Source organism: Somniosus microcephalus, chromosome 5 (genome assembly GCF_052327205.1).
Source record: "Somniosus microcephalus isolate GS21.2 chromosome 5, FLI_Smic_1.0, whole genome shotgun sequence".
Lineage (NCBI taxonomy): Eukaryota > Metazoa > Chordata > Chondrichthyes > Squaliformes > Somniosidae > Somniosus > Somniosus microcephalus.
Genome location: NC_140991.1, coordinates 286,089,405 through 286,104,587, shown reverse-complemented (window position 1 = coordinate 286,104,587; position 15,183 = coordinate 286,089,405). Strand labels below are relative to the sequence as shown.

At 44.0% G+C, this 15,183-nt stretch overlaps 1 protein-coding gene across 4 annotated transcripts in view; it reads right to left on the bottom strand.

The window, feature by feature from the left end:
• The window catches only part of zdhhc11 (zDHHC palmitoyltransferase 11), a 126,145-nt gene that overhangs the window by 28,951 nt on the left and 82,011 nt on the right, over positions 1-15,183 (bottom strand). For all 4 annotated transcript variants that reach the window (XM_085989092.1, XM_085989091.1, XM_085989090.1 and 1 more), the window contains 2 exons: positions 11,541-11,642; positions 6,245-6,369 (listed from right to left, as the gene is read on the bottom strand). In XM_085989092.1, coding sequence (XP_085845218.1) covers positions 6,245-6,369; positions 11,541-11,642 — 227 coding nt within the window. The remainder of the gene's footprint in view (positions 1-6,244; positions 6,370-11,540; positions 11,643-15,183) is intronic.

The window sequence follows — 15,183 nt, the reverse complement described above, 5'->3', positions numbered from 1 at the left end:
ACCAAAAGCTTGGTCAAAGAAATAGGTTTTTGAGGAGCAAGGCCTCTTGCTTTTTGTGGTATACATCAATGAGTTAGACTTCAATGTAGGGTGCATGATTAAGAAGTTTGCAGATGATACAAAAATCGTCTGTGTGGTTGATAGTGAGGGAGAAAGCTGTAGAGTGGGGGAAGATATCAATGGACTGGTCAGGTGAGCAGAAAAGTGGCAAATGGAATTCAATTCGGAGAAGTGTGAGGTAATGCATTTGGGGAGGGCTAACAAGACAAGGGAATACACAATAAATGGTAGGATACTGAGAAGTGCAGAGGAACAAAGGGACCTTAGAGTGCATGTCAACAGATCCCTGAAGGTAGCAGGACAGGTAGATAAGGTGGTTAAGAAGGCGTACAGGATACTTTCCTTTATTAGCTGAGGCATAGAATATAAGAGCCAGGAGGTTATGCTTGAATTGTATAAAACACTAGTTAGGCCACAGCTAGCGTACTGCATGCAGTTCTGGTCACCACATTACAGGAAAGATATATGATTGCACTAGAGAGGGTACAGAGGAGATTTACGAAGATGTTGCCTGGGCTGGGGAATTTTAGCTATGAGGAAAGACTGGATAGACTGGGATTGTTTTCTTTGGAACAGAGGAGGCTGAGGGGTGATTTGATTGAGGTGTATAAATTATGAGGGGTCTAGATAGAGTGGATTGGAAGGACCTATTTCCCCTAGCAGAGGTCAATAACCAGAGGGCATAGATTTAAAGTAATTGGTAGAAGGATTAGAGGGGAGGTGAGGAGAACTATTTTCACCCAGAGGGTGGTGGGGGTCTGGAACTCACTGCCTGAAAGGGTGGTAGAGGCAGAAACCCTCATCACATTTAAAAAGTACTTGGTGAAGTGCCGTAACCTACAAGGCTACGGACCAAGAGCTGGAAAGTGGGATTAGGCTGGTTAGCTCTTTTTTCGGCCGGCACAGACACGATGACAGGACTGGAGAATGGCCTCCTTCTGTGCCGTAAATTTCTATGATTCTTGGAGAGGCAGAGAGGTTTCGGGAGGGAATTCTAGAGCTTAATGTTGAAGCAAAAAAAATCAGGGAAGCGCAAGAGGCCAGAATAATAGACAGGAAAAGACTGGCTGGTCCAACGAGCTTGTCTCAATCAGTCACAGAGTAACTACACATCATGACCCCTTAGGGTTCCATCCCACCAGCAATCATGTAGCCTCCTGGGGGAGACAGATGAGATGTTGGGTTTATTTCTTCCACTTAGGTTGCCTGAAAAAACCTGACATTTTAAGAAAACGCACGCAAGAATGCTCTGTTCACAAAGAAAAGAAAAAGACTTGCATTTATATAGCGACTTTCATGACCACCAGAAGTCTCAAAGCGCTTTACAGCCAATAAAGTACTTTTGAAGTGGAGTCACTGTTGTAATGTGGGAAACGCGGCAGCCAATTTGCACACAGCAAGCTCCCTCAAACAGCAATGTGATAATGACCAGATAATCTGTTTTTGTTATGTTGGTTGGGGGATTAAATATTAGTCAGGACACCGGGGATAACTCCCCTGCTCTTCTTCGAAATAGTGGCACAATGGTACAAACCAACAGTATTTTGCAAGCAAAAGATTTCAGCTAGTACCAATGTAGCAGCCAGGGTAAGCTGGAGTAAAGCATGGTGTGGGGCACAAGCTGGCTAGGGGATTTAATTAATGACTCCAAGACACAGAAGAAATGGTGGAAAAAACACAGATTTCTGTGTCTCAGTGGGTAGCACTCTCGTCTCAGAGTCAGAAGGTTGTGGGTTCAAGTCCCACTCCAGAGACTTGAGCACATAATCTAGGCTGACACTTCATTGCAGTGCTGAGGGAGTGCTGCACTGTCTGAGGTGCCGTCTTTTGGATGAGACATTAACCCAAGGCCCCATCTGCCCTCTCAGATGAACGTAAGAGATCCCACGGCACTGTTTGAAGAGCAGGGGAGCTCTCCCCAGTGTCCTGGCCAATATTTATCTCTCAATCAACATCACTAAAACAGATTATCTGGTCACTATCTCATTGCGGTTTGTGGGATCTTGCGGTGCGCAAATTAGCTTCCGCATTTCCTTACACCAGTGACTACACTTCAATAGCACTTAATTGGCTGTAAAGCGCTTTGGAATGTCCTGATTTCATGAAAGGCACTATATAAATGCAAGTGTGCTCTTTCTTGCTAAAGCTGGATGTTTGAACCATGAAATTCCTATAGGGACATTCCGCCAATGAAAGAGGAGAGTGGACAGGCCCAGTGCCATCCCAAATAAAGGAAGCGGGGCCACTGTACCAATCAAGGTAGTTTAGTGACGCTCGCACCAATCTATCCTTCTGAAGTGGATCGGCCCAGAGCTAGCTGCTACCTTAAGGTAAATGATCCCATTCCATCCCCTCTAGAATTGATTACCTTTCTTGAGGGATTTTCTGGGGCCCGCAACAATGGCCTCAGTGCCACTCATGCCAGCTCCTGGCCGGCAAGAGTTCCAGTGAGGCCTTTAAAACAAGTAGATGGTGCAACTCCCACGGTAGGCCGGAAACACTTCCCAGGCTACCCCCTCTAGATGCAGGGAGGATGGGTGGAAGATTCCCCACCCTCTTAACCGAAAATGATTGCACCAGAAGAAAAATGGAGTGGAATCCCTGTTCTGTTTTGAAAACTTTGATCCGGAGATTGCCCGGATTCCCACCCTTGCTCAGATTAGAATTTCGGGTCCTAGGTGTCTGGATTATATTTTAGAAATATCTGAATGCATGACTCAAGAAACAAGCAGGTGGAAAGCATAAGCCCCTTCGGAATATTGAACATAATATTGAGCATCTGTGGGGTTCTCACTGAAAAAGAACATTAGGGCTGCTAACCCTCCAGGATGGACTTGGAGCCTCCAGGAACTGTTTTGAGCAACATGGGAGAAAAGCCATAGGGACATTAAAAAATCAAGTTTGTGGTTCCCCCCCCCCCCCCCCATTTTCATTGAATGCTTTTGTTTATTAGTTATAAAAAAAATTGGAGAGGGGAAAATAAAGGCCGTTTGAGCAGGCGGGGCGGTTGGAGGTTGGAGGTCGGAGGCGGGAGGTCGGAGGTCATGTGATGAAACCTCCAGCAATACGTCCAAGCAGAGTTGGCGATGCTAATGAGCCTATTCAGTTCAGTACTTCATGGGTGTGAGTGCCCCACGTAATCAGTAAGCTTTTAAATTAAAGCTGTAAAGAAGAACAAAACCAGCAGGAGTCTATCTTTACTCTGTTCAAGCCACCTTACAAGTCACCTGAAATCACCACGGTCATGATAAGTGAGCTTGAACGGAAGCCACCAACCAGGTGGGAGATATTGAGGCTTTGGAAAGGGTGCAGAGGAGGGCCACAAGATTAATTCCCAGTTTGAAGCATCTTAGTTATCGAGATAGGCTCAAAGAGCTGGGACTCTACACTTTAGAGAAGCGTAGACTTAGAGGCGATTTAATCGAGGTTTACAAGATGAATGGAACAGATTGTGTAGATAGTTTTTCTCAACTAAATAGGTATAAGGGGACCAGGGTAATGTTCCCCTTAAGATACGTGGCCGCACACCAATTGGGAGGTCCTGTGCAGGCTGCTCACCAGCTGCTGCTGCATGCATGGCCGCAAATTTAAAGGGACCGCACATGGAAAAAATATGAGAGGGAACATTGGACCGGGGGTCACAATTTTAAGTTGTGTAAGGCCAGAGCTAGATTAAATGTCAGGAGGTGGTTCTTTTCCCAGAGAAGAGTAGACCTCTGGAATAGATTGTCAGCTCGTGCGGTGGACGCTGATTCACTGAATTTCTTCGAGCAAGAGCTGACTCTGTTTCTGTCTGGGGCGGAGATGACCTTGTACTAAAGGTAGGTACTGCATCGCATTACCAGGGCCCGAGTGATCCCCTGGACTAGTTTCAATCACATAAGGATGGTCAGAGAGGAATTTCACAGATATCCCCCCCAAATTGGCCTGTGTTTTTTTTTTAAAGTCTGGTTTTTCACCTCTCAGGAGATCACATGGTTTTGGTTGTGGTGGATAGTGTATATATTGTGATGCACAAGGCATTGCAATTGTGTGGGACAAGGTGGATGGACCAGAGGGTCTTTTACAATCAATCAATCAGTCACTGTTCATACATGAGTGAGGTGCTGCTCCAGAAGCTGTTTATTGGTAGATTATCTTTCCAGAACCAAATGTCGGACATCCAATCTCCTTGCTGCTGGGTCTGCTCCACTTAGTGAAGAGTAGGCCCCATGAGAAGAAACCACCACCACCCCCACTGTTTATCACTGGGTTAGTGCAGCCTCCAGGGGTCCCTAAGGAGTACAGCTCTTTTAGTGGATAGAGCATCATTTTGTTTAGCCCAAGTAAAGTAAGTGTTACAATTGGCAGCACCAAGTAATACAACTCTGCTTTTAAATGTGGTACACTCCAATTTCCTTACATCATAGTCCTTTGGGGTGAATTTTAACTTTAAAAAAAATGGGTGGGTTGGGAGCGTGGGGTTAGTTAAAGTGTTAAAATGTGAATCCAAAGAAAGAAAGAAAAAAAAGACGGATGGACGGCAGGAAGGAAGGAAGGAAGGAAAGAACTCCCCTGCTCTTCTTTGAAATAGTGCCATGAGATCTTTTATGTCCACCTGAGGGAGCAGACAGGGCCTTAGTTTAATGTCTCATTTGAAAGATGGTACACACAGCTTTAAATATAGCATGAGAAAATCAGACCCACCAGCTTTATAAATCAGAACCCTATGACGAAGGAGCTGTGTAATTATGTTTCACTATTGAACAGAGACAATTTGATTGCTCTCCTTGGTCTTGCAATTAGCCTTAGGGACTCATCCATTTGATTATAAGTGGAAACACTTTTACTGTTGCCAGCTTTTTATTTCCAGATTTTTTAAACTGAATGCTAACATGTCTAATGGACCACAGAGAGCAAGAGCCCCAAAAATACAGGGCATGGCAATTGAGCTCTGATCTTAGGCCCCGCCCCAATGTCACCTGTGTAAAGTTCCACCAGCAAAGGTCGCAAGAGCCCTGAACTGGACATCAGAATACAATGGGCTGGATTTTCATTGAGGAGGTGTGTAGGAGGCGGGACTACAACTTTCGGGGTTGTAGTCCCGCCTCCATTGAGTTGTGGCCAACCCACGCGATTTTCACTTGATTGACCTTGTTGAGCCCACCCAGTGGGCTCAGCAGGCCAATTAAGAGCCACCTGGCAACAGGTGATGTCACAGATTGACATTTCATCTGTCAAGAGCTCTTTGAAGCTGTCAAACGCTGACAATCTGTACTCTAAGTTAATTCCTTCCTCTCAGGCTGATTTAGAGATCTCTCCAGAACAGAAAGCTGAATGCTGCAACTTTTGACAGCTCACGGCCATTCTGCTTTCTGTGCCGGTGAGATGAGGGACTCCTGAGACCTGAAGGAAGGAAGGCTGTAAAGGTAAGTAAAGGGAAGTAAAACTTCTTTAAACACTTTACACACACCAAACACACTTACCTCTGCACTCACGCACCCATCACTCACCTGAACACCGGACATCTCGAACCCTCCAAGCCCTTCAGCCCGACGGTCCACCTCGCTAACTTGGTGTGGGTTGGAGCCATCGGGAATCCCACACTTCAGGAATAAAAATAGGGATTAGGCTAAAAACTGCCTGCTAATTACCTGTTAACAGGCAGTTAATTGGCACTAATCCCCTTCCCGCCTCAGGGAGGCGGGTCCCAGTGCGGGTCGGGTACCCGCCTCCTTTGAAACTGGCATGGAGGCGGGTTGGGGGCGGGATGGGTTCGTGCCCCCCAATTTCGAGATTTTAACCCCCCACACGCTGCCAATCCCACCTCCACGGCCCAATGAAAATCCTGCCCAATGCCTCTGCTAACAACATTGCCTTTAACATCATAAAATGACCCAAGGCGCTTCACAGTAGTGTTATCAGACAAAATTCGACACCGAGCTACATAAAGAGATATTGGGACAGGTGACCAAAGCTTGGAGCTAGGTTTTAAGGAGCGACTTAAAAGGAGGAGAGAGGGGTAGAGACGCAGAGTGGTTTATGGAGGGAATTCCAGAGCTTAAGGCCTAAACAGCTGAGGACATGGCCGCCAATGGTGGAGCGATGGAAAAGCACAGCAACAATGGCAGAAACAATTTCTCCCTTTGTAAGGCCATAATGTTACGACTAACATGGGCCTCAACTTAAGCCTCAAGACACGTACTTTCAAACTGAGGAGCCGTGCGAAGTTCTGCAGGATTTACAAACTGCTGGATGAAAACATAAAGGATAACGAGTACAATCAGCAGGATACCGAGGACGGCTGACACCACAGTGTGGAAGAAAAACCTAAAGAGATTTGAAAAAAAAGGAATATTAGATGTGATGAATTTAAGTATTAAAACATGCTTATGTTGCTTAACCCTCTGAGGCCAGCAAGCTTGCAGTTCTTTGTCAGAATATTGTACATAGAAAGAACTTGCATTTATACAGCATCTTTCATGACCTCAGGATGTCCCAAAGCTCTTTATAACCAGTGAAGTAATTGTGAAGTGTAGTCACTGTTGTAATGTAGGGAAATACAGCAGCCAATTTACACACAGACACAAGGAAATAAATGACCAGATAATCTGGGTTTTTTCCCCCAATGATGGTGGTTGAGGGGTAAATGTTGGCCAGGACATCGGGAAGAGCTCCCCTGCTCTTCTTCAAATAGTGTCGTGGGATCTCTTATCTTCACCCGAGGGGGCAAACAGGCCCTCGGTTTAATGACTCATCCAAAAGACAGCACCTCCAACAGTGCAGCACTCCTTCAGTACTGCACTGGGAGTGTCTTCCTGGATTATGAGCTCAAGTCTCTGGAGTGGTGCTTGAACCCACAACCTTCTGACTCCGAGGCGAGAGTATTACCACGGAGCAAAGGCTGACACCTCGACATTCAGAGAACCAAATTATACTTTATAATGTGAAACATCAATCCCACTCAGCTCAATCTTTTTTAAAAAATGATGTGAAAAACAGGATGTCAATAAAACAAAAAAAAAGATAGAGAATACTGGTACGGTAATTGCTACCTTACTTCAAAGAATAGGCTATACAATTAAAGCTTAAATATTTACCCTAATTTGGAACGAAGAAACAAAACAGTCTCTGAAAGGATATTGTCTTACAAACAACACATCCATTCCCTTTCGGAGTTACTCCTTACTCCCGACCCGGTTCTTGGAGTGCCATGGGCCTGTCTGGGGATTCATATTTTTAAGAAATAAAACACTTTAATGTGAGCACGCACACTATAACCTACAACCCTTGCTGAAGTGGAGAATCTCGTGGTGTGCACCATTAGTTTGACTTTTTTCTGCACCCTTCACCTCAAAAATGTGTAACTTGCTGGAAGTGCCAACAGCAAAGATCGCAAGAGAACAGCCCTGAACTGGGCTGCATGGTGAGGGCAACAAAGCATCTGGTACCTCAGCGAACAAAGGGACTAACAGTCTATCTTATTAACCAATGAGATTGAAGGATTGAGAAAGAACCAGAGGAACGACAGAGAAGCAGGGTGAATTAGTCAAATCAGGTACAGAAAGAGAAATAGAGGGGGAAAAAAATTGGATTAAGAGAATGAAAAGAGACAAAGGAAAAGAAAGAGAAAAATATAAACTTTTAACATTTACATTTTTTAAAATCTCCAAGAACAATTTACCACCTGAAGGAATGAGACTCCACAGTTTAAATTGTTCAATGTCTAGGCCAGAGAGGTCGATTGACATTGCATTAACAATTATCAAATCGTTAAAAAAGGTACTTACATCGTTAATTACTAGACTTAACTGTCTGCAGTGAGATTAATATGCAAATCCCGCTAGTACTTAAGAATAACGGGGAGGCTAAGGGCAAGATGTCGTTTGTGCGACTTGACCAGCAAGTTCTGATATTCACAACTCCTGGCGTATCTCTTAATCCCCTGAATTTGCTGGCCGATTTGGACATTAACAACGACCTGCATCGCTAATGCGCGTTATTTTTACAGCAAGATCCGGCCCCATGGTCTTTACGATACAAAAGGGCAATGTGCAAAGGTTTAAAACATTTTTTTAACACGTTTTCAAATTTGGGTGGAAAACAAATCAACTAAAAGTTCCCTTTAATTACAAGAGCAACTTGCATATAGAGCCTTTAACACAGTAAAAACATCCCAAGGCGCTTCATAAGAGCGCTCAGACAAAATTTGACACTGAGCCCCCTATATGGATATTTGGACAGGTGACCAAAAGCTCGCTAAAACAGGTAGGTTTTAAGGAGGAGAGAACAGTAGAGTGGCGGAGAGGTATAGTGAGGGAATTCCAGAGCTTAGGGCCTAGGCAGCTGAAGGTACGGCCGCCAATGTTGGAGCGATGAGATTCAGGACTGCGCAAGAGGCCGGAATTAGAGGAGTGCAGAGATCTCGAAGGGTTGTAGCGCTGGAGGAGGTTAGAGATACTAGGCAAGAGCAGGGTTGCCAACTCTGGTTAGACATATTCCCAGAGGTTTCATCACATGAGCTCCTGCCTCCACCTGCCCTGCAACCCCCTCCCTCCACTCTTGCTCAACGTATCCATACTCGCAGTGCACCGCCTTGCCACACCAATTGGAAAGCGAGCAGACTCTTCATGACCCAATTGGATGATTCTTATCCGTCAAACAGCCCTTTCTCCCCCCATGTCCAATATTTTTATAACTAATAGAGAAAAGTGTTCAAAGAATTTTTAAAAAAACACCATTTTTTATTGCCCATATGATTTTCCTCCTGTGTTGTTCACTGCAGGTTCCTGGAGATTAGTCTTTAATTCCTGGGGACTCGAGGGCAATTCTGGAGGGTCGGCAACCCTCGGCAAGGCCATGTGGGATTTGAATACAAGGATGAGAATTTTAAAATTAAGGCATTGCCAGACTGGGACCCAATGCAAGTCAACGAGCACATGGGTGATGGGTGCACGGGATTTGGCGCGAGTTAGGATACAGGCAACAGAGTTTTTGATGAGCTGAAGTTTACGGAGGGTGGAAGATAGAAGGATGGCCAGATGATCTTTGGAATAGTCGAGTCTAGAGGTAACAATAGTATGGATGAGGGTTTCAGCAGCAGGTGAGCTGAGGCAGGGGCGGGGACAGATGATATTACAGATGTGGGAACAGGTGGTTTTGGTGATGGATACAGTCACTTGAACGCTTGTTTATATTTAGGATAAAATGAACACATCAGAGATTAAAGTCACTTATCTTGACAATTGTTGAAGAAAAGCAACTTTAAACAATTATCCAAGTGGTTTTTAAGTGACTCAAAGAAAACAGTTGCTATCCACCAAGCCTCAGTAAACACAATCTGACCTGTAAATAAGCATTTTATTGCTACCTTGGCAACTGTTACATATAAATTGGATTGTTTGTACCTTCTTTACCCTGGCCCTGCTATGCAGTTAATGATTAACTACACCTGGCTCTATGACAATACTTACAGCGCCGCTCTGAAACTGTACCCTTAGTTATTAGGTTACATGCCAAAAGTGTAATTAGAGAACCATTTATTTTTAGATCAGTAATAAATAACTACTACCCAATCAGAAGGAAACCTTTTTTTTATAAACGTGGTTTTCAAGATTATCCAGATTAAATTCACTGCAAAGTAAAAGATTAAGCAGTTGGGGCGCGAGATTAACCTTTAAAATATATTCTAAATACAGCAGCCTCCTATTAAACTGAAGAGTCCTAAACATACCACGATTTCTCAGAATCTTCATTGTTTGTTGTCCCCTCACTACTACGGATCCATGTAAATCCCTCTCGCCATGGCATCCCTCGAGATAACATTTAATTTTTTTTTACAAGCCCCTTCCCTCCCCTGAAAAAAAACCCACACAAACTCCACAGCGCGGCAAGCATTCTCCAAGAGATGGGCAAGAATTGCTATATTCTTTTCATCGAGATCCTTTAAGGACAGATCACCAGGCAGTGCACAAGACTTACAGTTATGACCATCAGGAAAGGCTGAACAGGCTGGGGCTCATTTCTCTAGAGAAGAGAAGGCTGAGGGGTCACCTGATAGAGGTCTTTAAAATTATGACAGGGTATAGACATAGGGAAGATGTTTCCATCTTGAGGAGACCAAATCTAGGGGCCATAAATATAAGATAGTCACTAATAATTCCAATAAGGAATCCAGGAGAAACATCTTTACCCAGAGAGTGGAACTCGCTACCACAAGGAGCAGTTGCGGCGAATAACAGAGATTTAAGGAGAAGCTAGATAAGTACATGAGGCAGAAAGGAATAGAAAGATATGTTGATAGGATGAGATGACGTAGGGTGAGAGGAGGCTAATGTGGAGCATAAACGCTGGCACACACCAGGTGGGCCAAATGGCCTGTTTCTGTGCTGTAAATTCTATGTACAGCCCAGTTTGTCTATAAAATACATAAAGTTCCAGTAAAATAGTTTTGTATTTGCATACATAAATTTTGATGGTAAATGGCTCAGAATAAACAGTCATGCTCCAACAGGCTGGTTAATTATTATCTACTTCCGAGTACCATTTTATACTAGAGACATTAATTTGCCTTTCTTTCTTTATAGATACTGTACTGATTGCACTGCTGTATATTTCCAGCATTTTTCATTTTTATTTCAGATTTCCAGCATTTACAGTTTTTTTGTTGCCTTTTTAAAAACTATTTAATATAATTAGCAAACCTCAGATGCAGAAAACATTGCTGTCATATTGTAATAACTTGGCTATATAGACCGAGTCGGATGAAGAAAACTGGCTTTAGTAGCTAAAATGCTGCATTAATTGAATGAGATATGCAATAGAATTTTAATTATAGTCTTACTACCTAAATAAAAACTCTCTAGAGCAGTTTAATAATTCAAACACGTACCAGCTTGGCTCATTGGTAGCACATCGCCTCGGAGTCAGAAGGTTGCGAGTTCAAGCTTTACTGCAAGACTTGAGCACATAGTCCTGGCTACTCGTCAGTGCAGCGCTGAGGGAGTGCTGCACTGTTGGGGGTAGTGTCTTTCGGATAAGACATTAAACACGAGGCCCCGCCTGCCCTCTCAGGTGGATGTAAAAAATCCCATGGCCACCAATCGAAGAAGAGCAAGGAGCTTCTACTATCCCGGCAAACATTTATCCCTCAACCAACACCAAAGAGAGATTATCTGGTCATTTATTTCATTGCTGTTTGTGGGAGCATGCTGTGCGGAAATTGGCTGCCATGTTTCCCTACATTACAACAGTGACTACACTACAAAAGTGCTTCATTGGCTGTAAAGCGCTTTGGAATGTCCCGAGGTCATGAAAGGCGTTATATAAAAGCAAGTCTTTGTTTTCTTTAATTTACCAATTCTCTTCAAAAATTTAATGATGATTGAAATACTTTTACTGGTTAATCAAGCCTATCCGTTGACTCTTTCAACTGGTTAATTAATCATTTTTAAAACATCTGTGGAGTTGGAAGTAAATTTCTTAATCGCCACGCAACTGACCAGTAGTTCCGTCCTCCTACACAGTTGTTCAGCCACTTGCAATGATGATCAAAACCGGAAATGCATTTGTTACAAGTGCTGCAGTGTTTGGCTTTCATACCCCTGAAGAGAAAAAGCAAAAAGATTCATTTAGGTCAGCACACGGCCGTTCGGAATATGTGGGAGCTGTCTCCCATTCTGCCAGCGCATTTCACACCTAATCTAGAGCCATCTTTTGTCTCCACTAGTCCTATCACCATCTCGTCTCGTTTTGAATACCTCTTAATGTCTCTACACTTCTCTTTTGTTCTCTCCCAGCCTGGCCTTTTAATCTATTTTATTTCCTGTGCTTTTTCAGTCTTGACAAAGGGTTTGATCCGAAACGTTGACTCTATTTTCTCTCCACGGATGTTGCCTGGCCTGCTGAGTTTTTCCAGCATTTTCTGTTTTTACATCAGAAACCAGGGCTCTTTCAACTAGAACAAGCAAGGCTAAGAGAATATCTGATAGAGACGTTAGAATTACGAAGGGTTTTGAGTTAAATAAGGACAAACTATTTGGTGAGTCAGTAACTAGAGGGCTCAAGTTTAAAATCATCACCAGAAGAACACAGGGAGAGGTTAGGAGAAATTTCAGAACTGGATTGCCGTACTAGAGGTGGCGGTGGATGCAGAATCAACAAATAGCTTTTAAAAGGAAAGTGCATTAATATTTTGAAAAAAAGATAAATTTAAAAAGGGAAAGGGCCGAGGAATGGGAGTCTGGATAGTACTTTCATAGAGCTATCAATAGACACAATGGGCTGAATGGCCTCCTTCTGTGCTGTAAAATTTTATGATTTCTTAAACTTTATTTTAAGAGTTGCGGTCTAGTGGGATGAGGTTTGAGGGGCTGAATGGCCTTATCTCAGCCTTGATTTTCTTTATGTACCGCACTGTTTGTGATGGCAATCTCCAAAACTGCATTAATTGCAAACCTTCAGGCCTTGTGACATCTTTTAACATGTTTTAACTACACTTATAACTGATTTACCAGTGGCAGCCTCAGTGCTCCCAGTCCTAGGAGGGAGAAAAAAAAATAAAGCAAACAGGGTTTTTAAACTCTCAATCACTGCCTCGTGATTCGTTCTGGAAAGTGGAGGTGCATGGGTGCTAGTAAAAACCGACTCAAATCTGGTTGTGGATTACATAAAACAGCAGAGACACAGGCCATTTGTCCCAACTAGTTTATGTTGGTGTTTATACTCCACATGAGCCTCCTCCCACTCTACTTCATCTAACCTTATCAACATAATCTTCTATTCCTTTTTCCCTCACATACTTATCTAGCTTCCCCTTAAATGCATCTATGCTGTTCGCCACAACCACTCCTTGTGGTAGCGAGTTCCACATTCTAACCACTCTCTGGGTAAACAAGCTTCTCCTGAATTCCTTATTGGATTTGTTAGTGACTAGGTTTTATTTATGTCCCCTAGTTTTGGTCTCCAACAAGTGGAAACATCTTCCCTTAGTCTACCCTATCAAACCCCTTCATAATTAAAAAAACCTCTATCAGGTCACCCCTCAGCCTTCTCTTTTCTGGAGAAAAGAGCTTCAGCCTGTTTAGTCTTTCCTGATAGTTATAATCTCTCAGTTCTGACATCATCCTTGTAAAAAAAAAATTCCCACTGTTCTTCAGTGCCTCTATAACCCTTTTATAATATGGAGACCAGAACTGTGCACAGTAGTCTAAGTGTGGTCTAACCAAGGTTCTATACAAGTTTAATTTGCTGCTTTTCAATTCTATTCATCTAGAAATCAACCCCAGTGCTTTGTTTGCATTTTTATGTGCTCCATGGTCAAATAGTCTGTCAATGCTTACCGTTAAGGCTCACACTTAAAGAATGACCACTTAGGCCTGGTACTGGGACTTACAGGTGCTAGTGAAACAATCCGTCGCGCCCCACATTGACCTTCAGGGATGAAGGGAAGAAAATTAGAATTTCGTGCTCATATTTCGCCCCCCAAAAAAAATGCACGGTGTTAGGAGAGTACAAAAAATTAAAGGAGATATTCAGTGATGTAAAAATACTACTGAGTGCTTGGTTTCAGTCAACTGTTTCAAAACCATGAGATTTCTAGTTACAATCACTAGTTCCTGGTTACAGAAACATCCTGAGCAAGCTGGGCCCACGCCCGAGTATTTATACTCCTTGGACGGCACCACCAGCTGGCCGCCCAGTGTTATTTCATGAGTCATGATAAGATTCATGACATTTAGTGGGAATCTTTTACAAGTGTGCTGAGGCAGGTGAAAACTAGACAACAGTTCCAGGAGCCCTTCACTGGTGAGAGGGCTCATAGAACAATGTGTCTGCATTTAAAGGATTACCTGTACTCGAAACAGAAAGGCCTAGAAATTCAGTTGCCTTAGCACCGCTTTTGAGGCGCTAGAGGGACTAGCGCCAGAGTTATGGCCAGTTTAAAAATTCCCTGGGGCCCTAAATCGGCGTTGCACCGGTAGCGCTGCGCCGGCACCGATGACGTCATCGGTGTGCGCAGCGTCCCGGTTGCCATGCCGACGGGCCCTAGCGCCGAAATTCAGTTGCGGCCGCCTCGCCCGTGGCAGCCGCAACTAAGACTCTGGCAACAGAGTCTTGCATGAGTTTGCGCCGGCGCATTAAAGGCCCCGCAGCGGCCGGCCGCTTTCCCGCCGGCCGCCTGCCCGCAGCTCCCTCCCCGGACTTCTCCCCCCCACCCCCCGGAACAGATGCAAGCCCGGCACTTGTCCGAGGTGCCGGGCTCATTTTTAGACAGATTTGCGCGGGCCGCGGCCGGGTGCAGGCAGCTCCTCCTTAACGGAAGGAGGAGGCCTGCACTTCCCGAGCCTGCCGCACCGCATTGGGTGCCGCAGCGCCGGAATTGCGGCGCGAAACGGCAGTTAGCGCCGATTTACCGCCGCAAAGACCCTTCAGTAGCGCCGGCAGCCGTTTGGGCGCGGCCCTGCTGAATTTTTGGCGCGCGCAGGGGGACTTAGCGCCGGCACTAACTTCCAGCGCTAAAGCCCTGGCTAAGCCAAAACCCAATTTCTAGGCCAAAGACTTTTGACTTTCGGTAACCAGAGGACACAGATTTAAAGTGATTGGCAAAAGAGCCAGAGTGGAGATGGAGATAACTTTTTAATGGAGCGAGTTAATCATCATTTGGAATGCATTGCCTGAATTGGAGAAATACTTGAAATGGAGAAATGTGCAGGGCTGTGGGGAAGAGCTGGGGACTGGGACTAATTGGATTGAATCAGGAGCCAGCATAGGCATGATGGGCCGAATAGCCCTCTTCTGTGCTGCAAAATTCTGATAATAAACTGCACAATACATGCTGAAATACTCAAACAGAAACTGTTCTCAATCAAATCTCATATAATTATTAGTTGTTGCTCTCAAATGATTTAACATTTAAAATTATTGGAAATTTCACTTTATAATGTATCAAAATAAAAACGTTTCAACATTCCTCACAAAATATAATTTTACTGTACGGGACCGCTGTGTTTGTCTTTTGATGTGATGGGCACACCATTAATTATACAGGACATACAAGACTAACATGATTTTAACCAATGATGCAAAATAAAAGCCAGCTTTTAATGTTGTGTGAACCTGAACAGTATCAGCAGTCTATTTGAC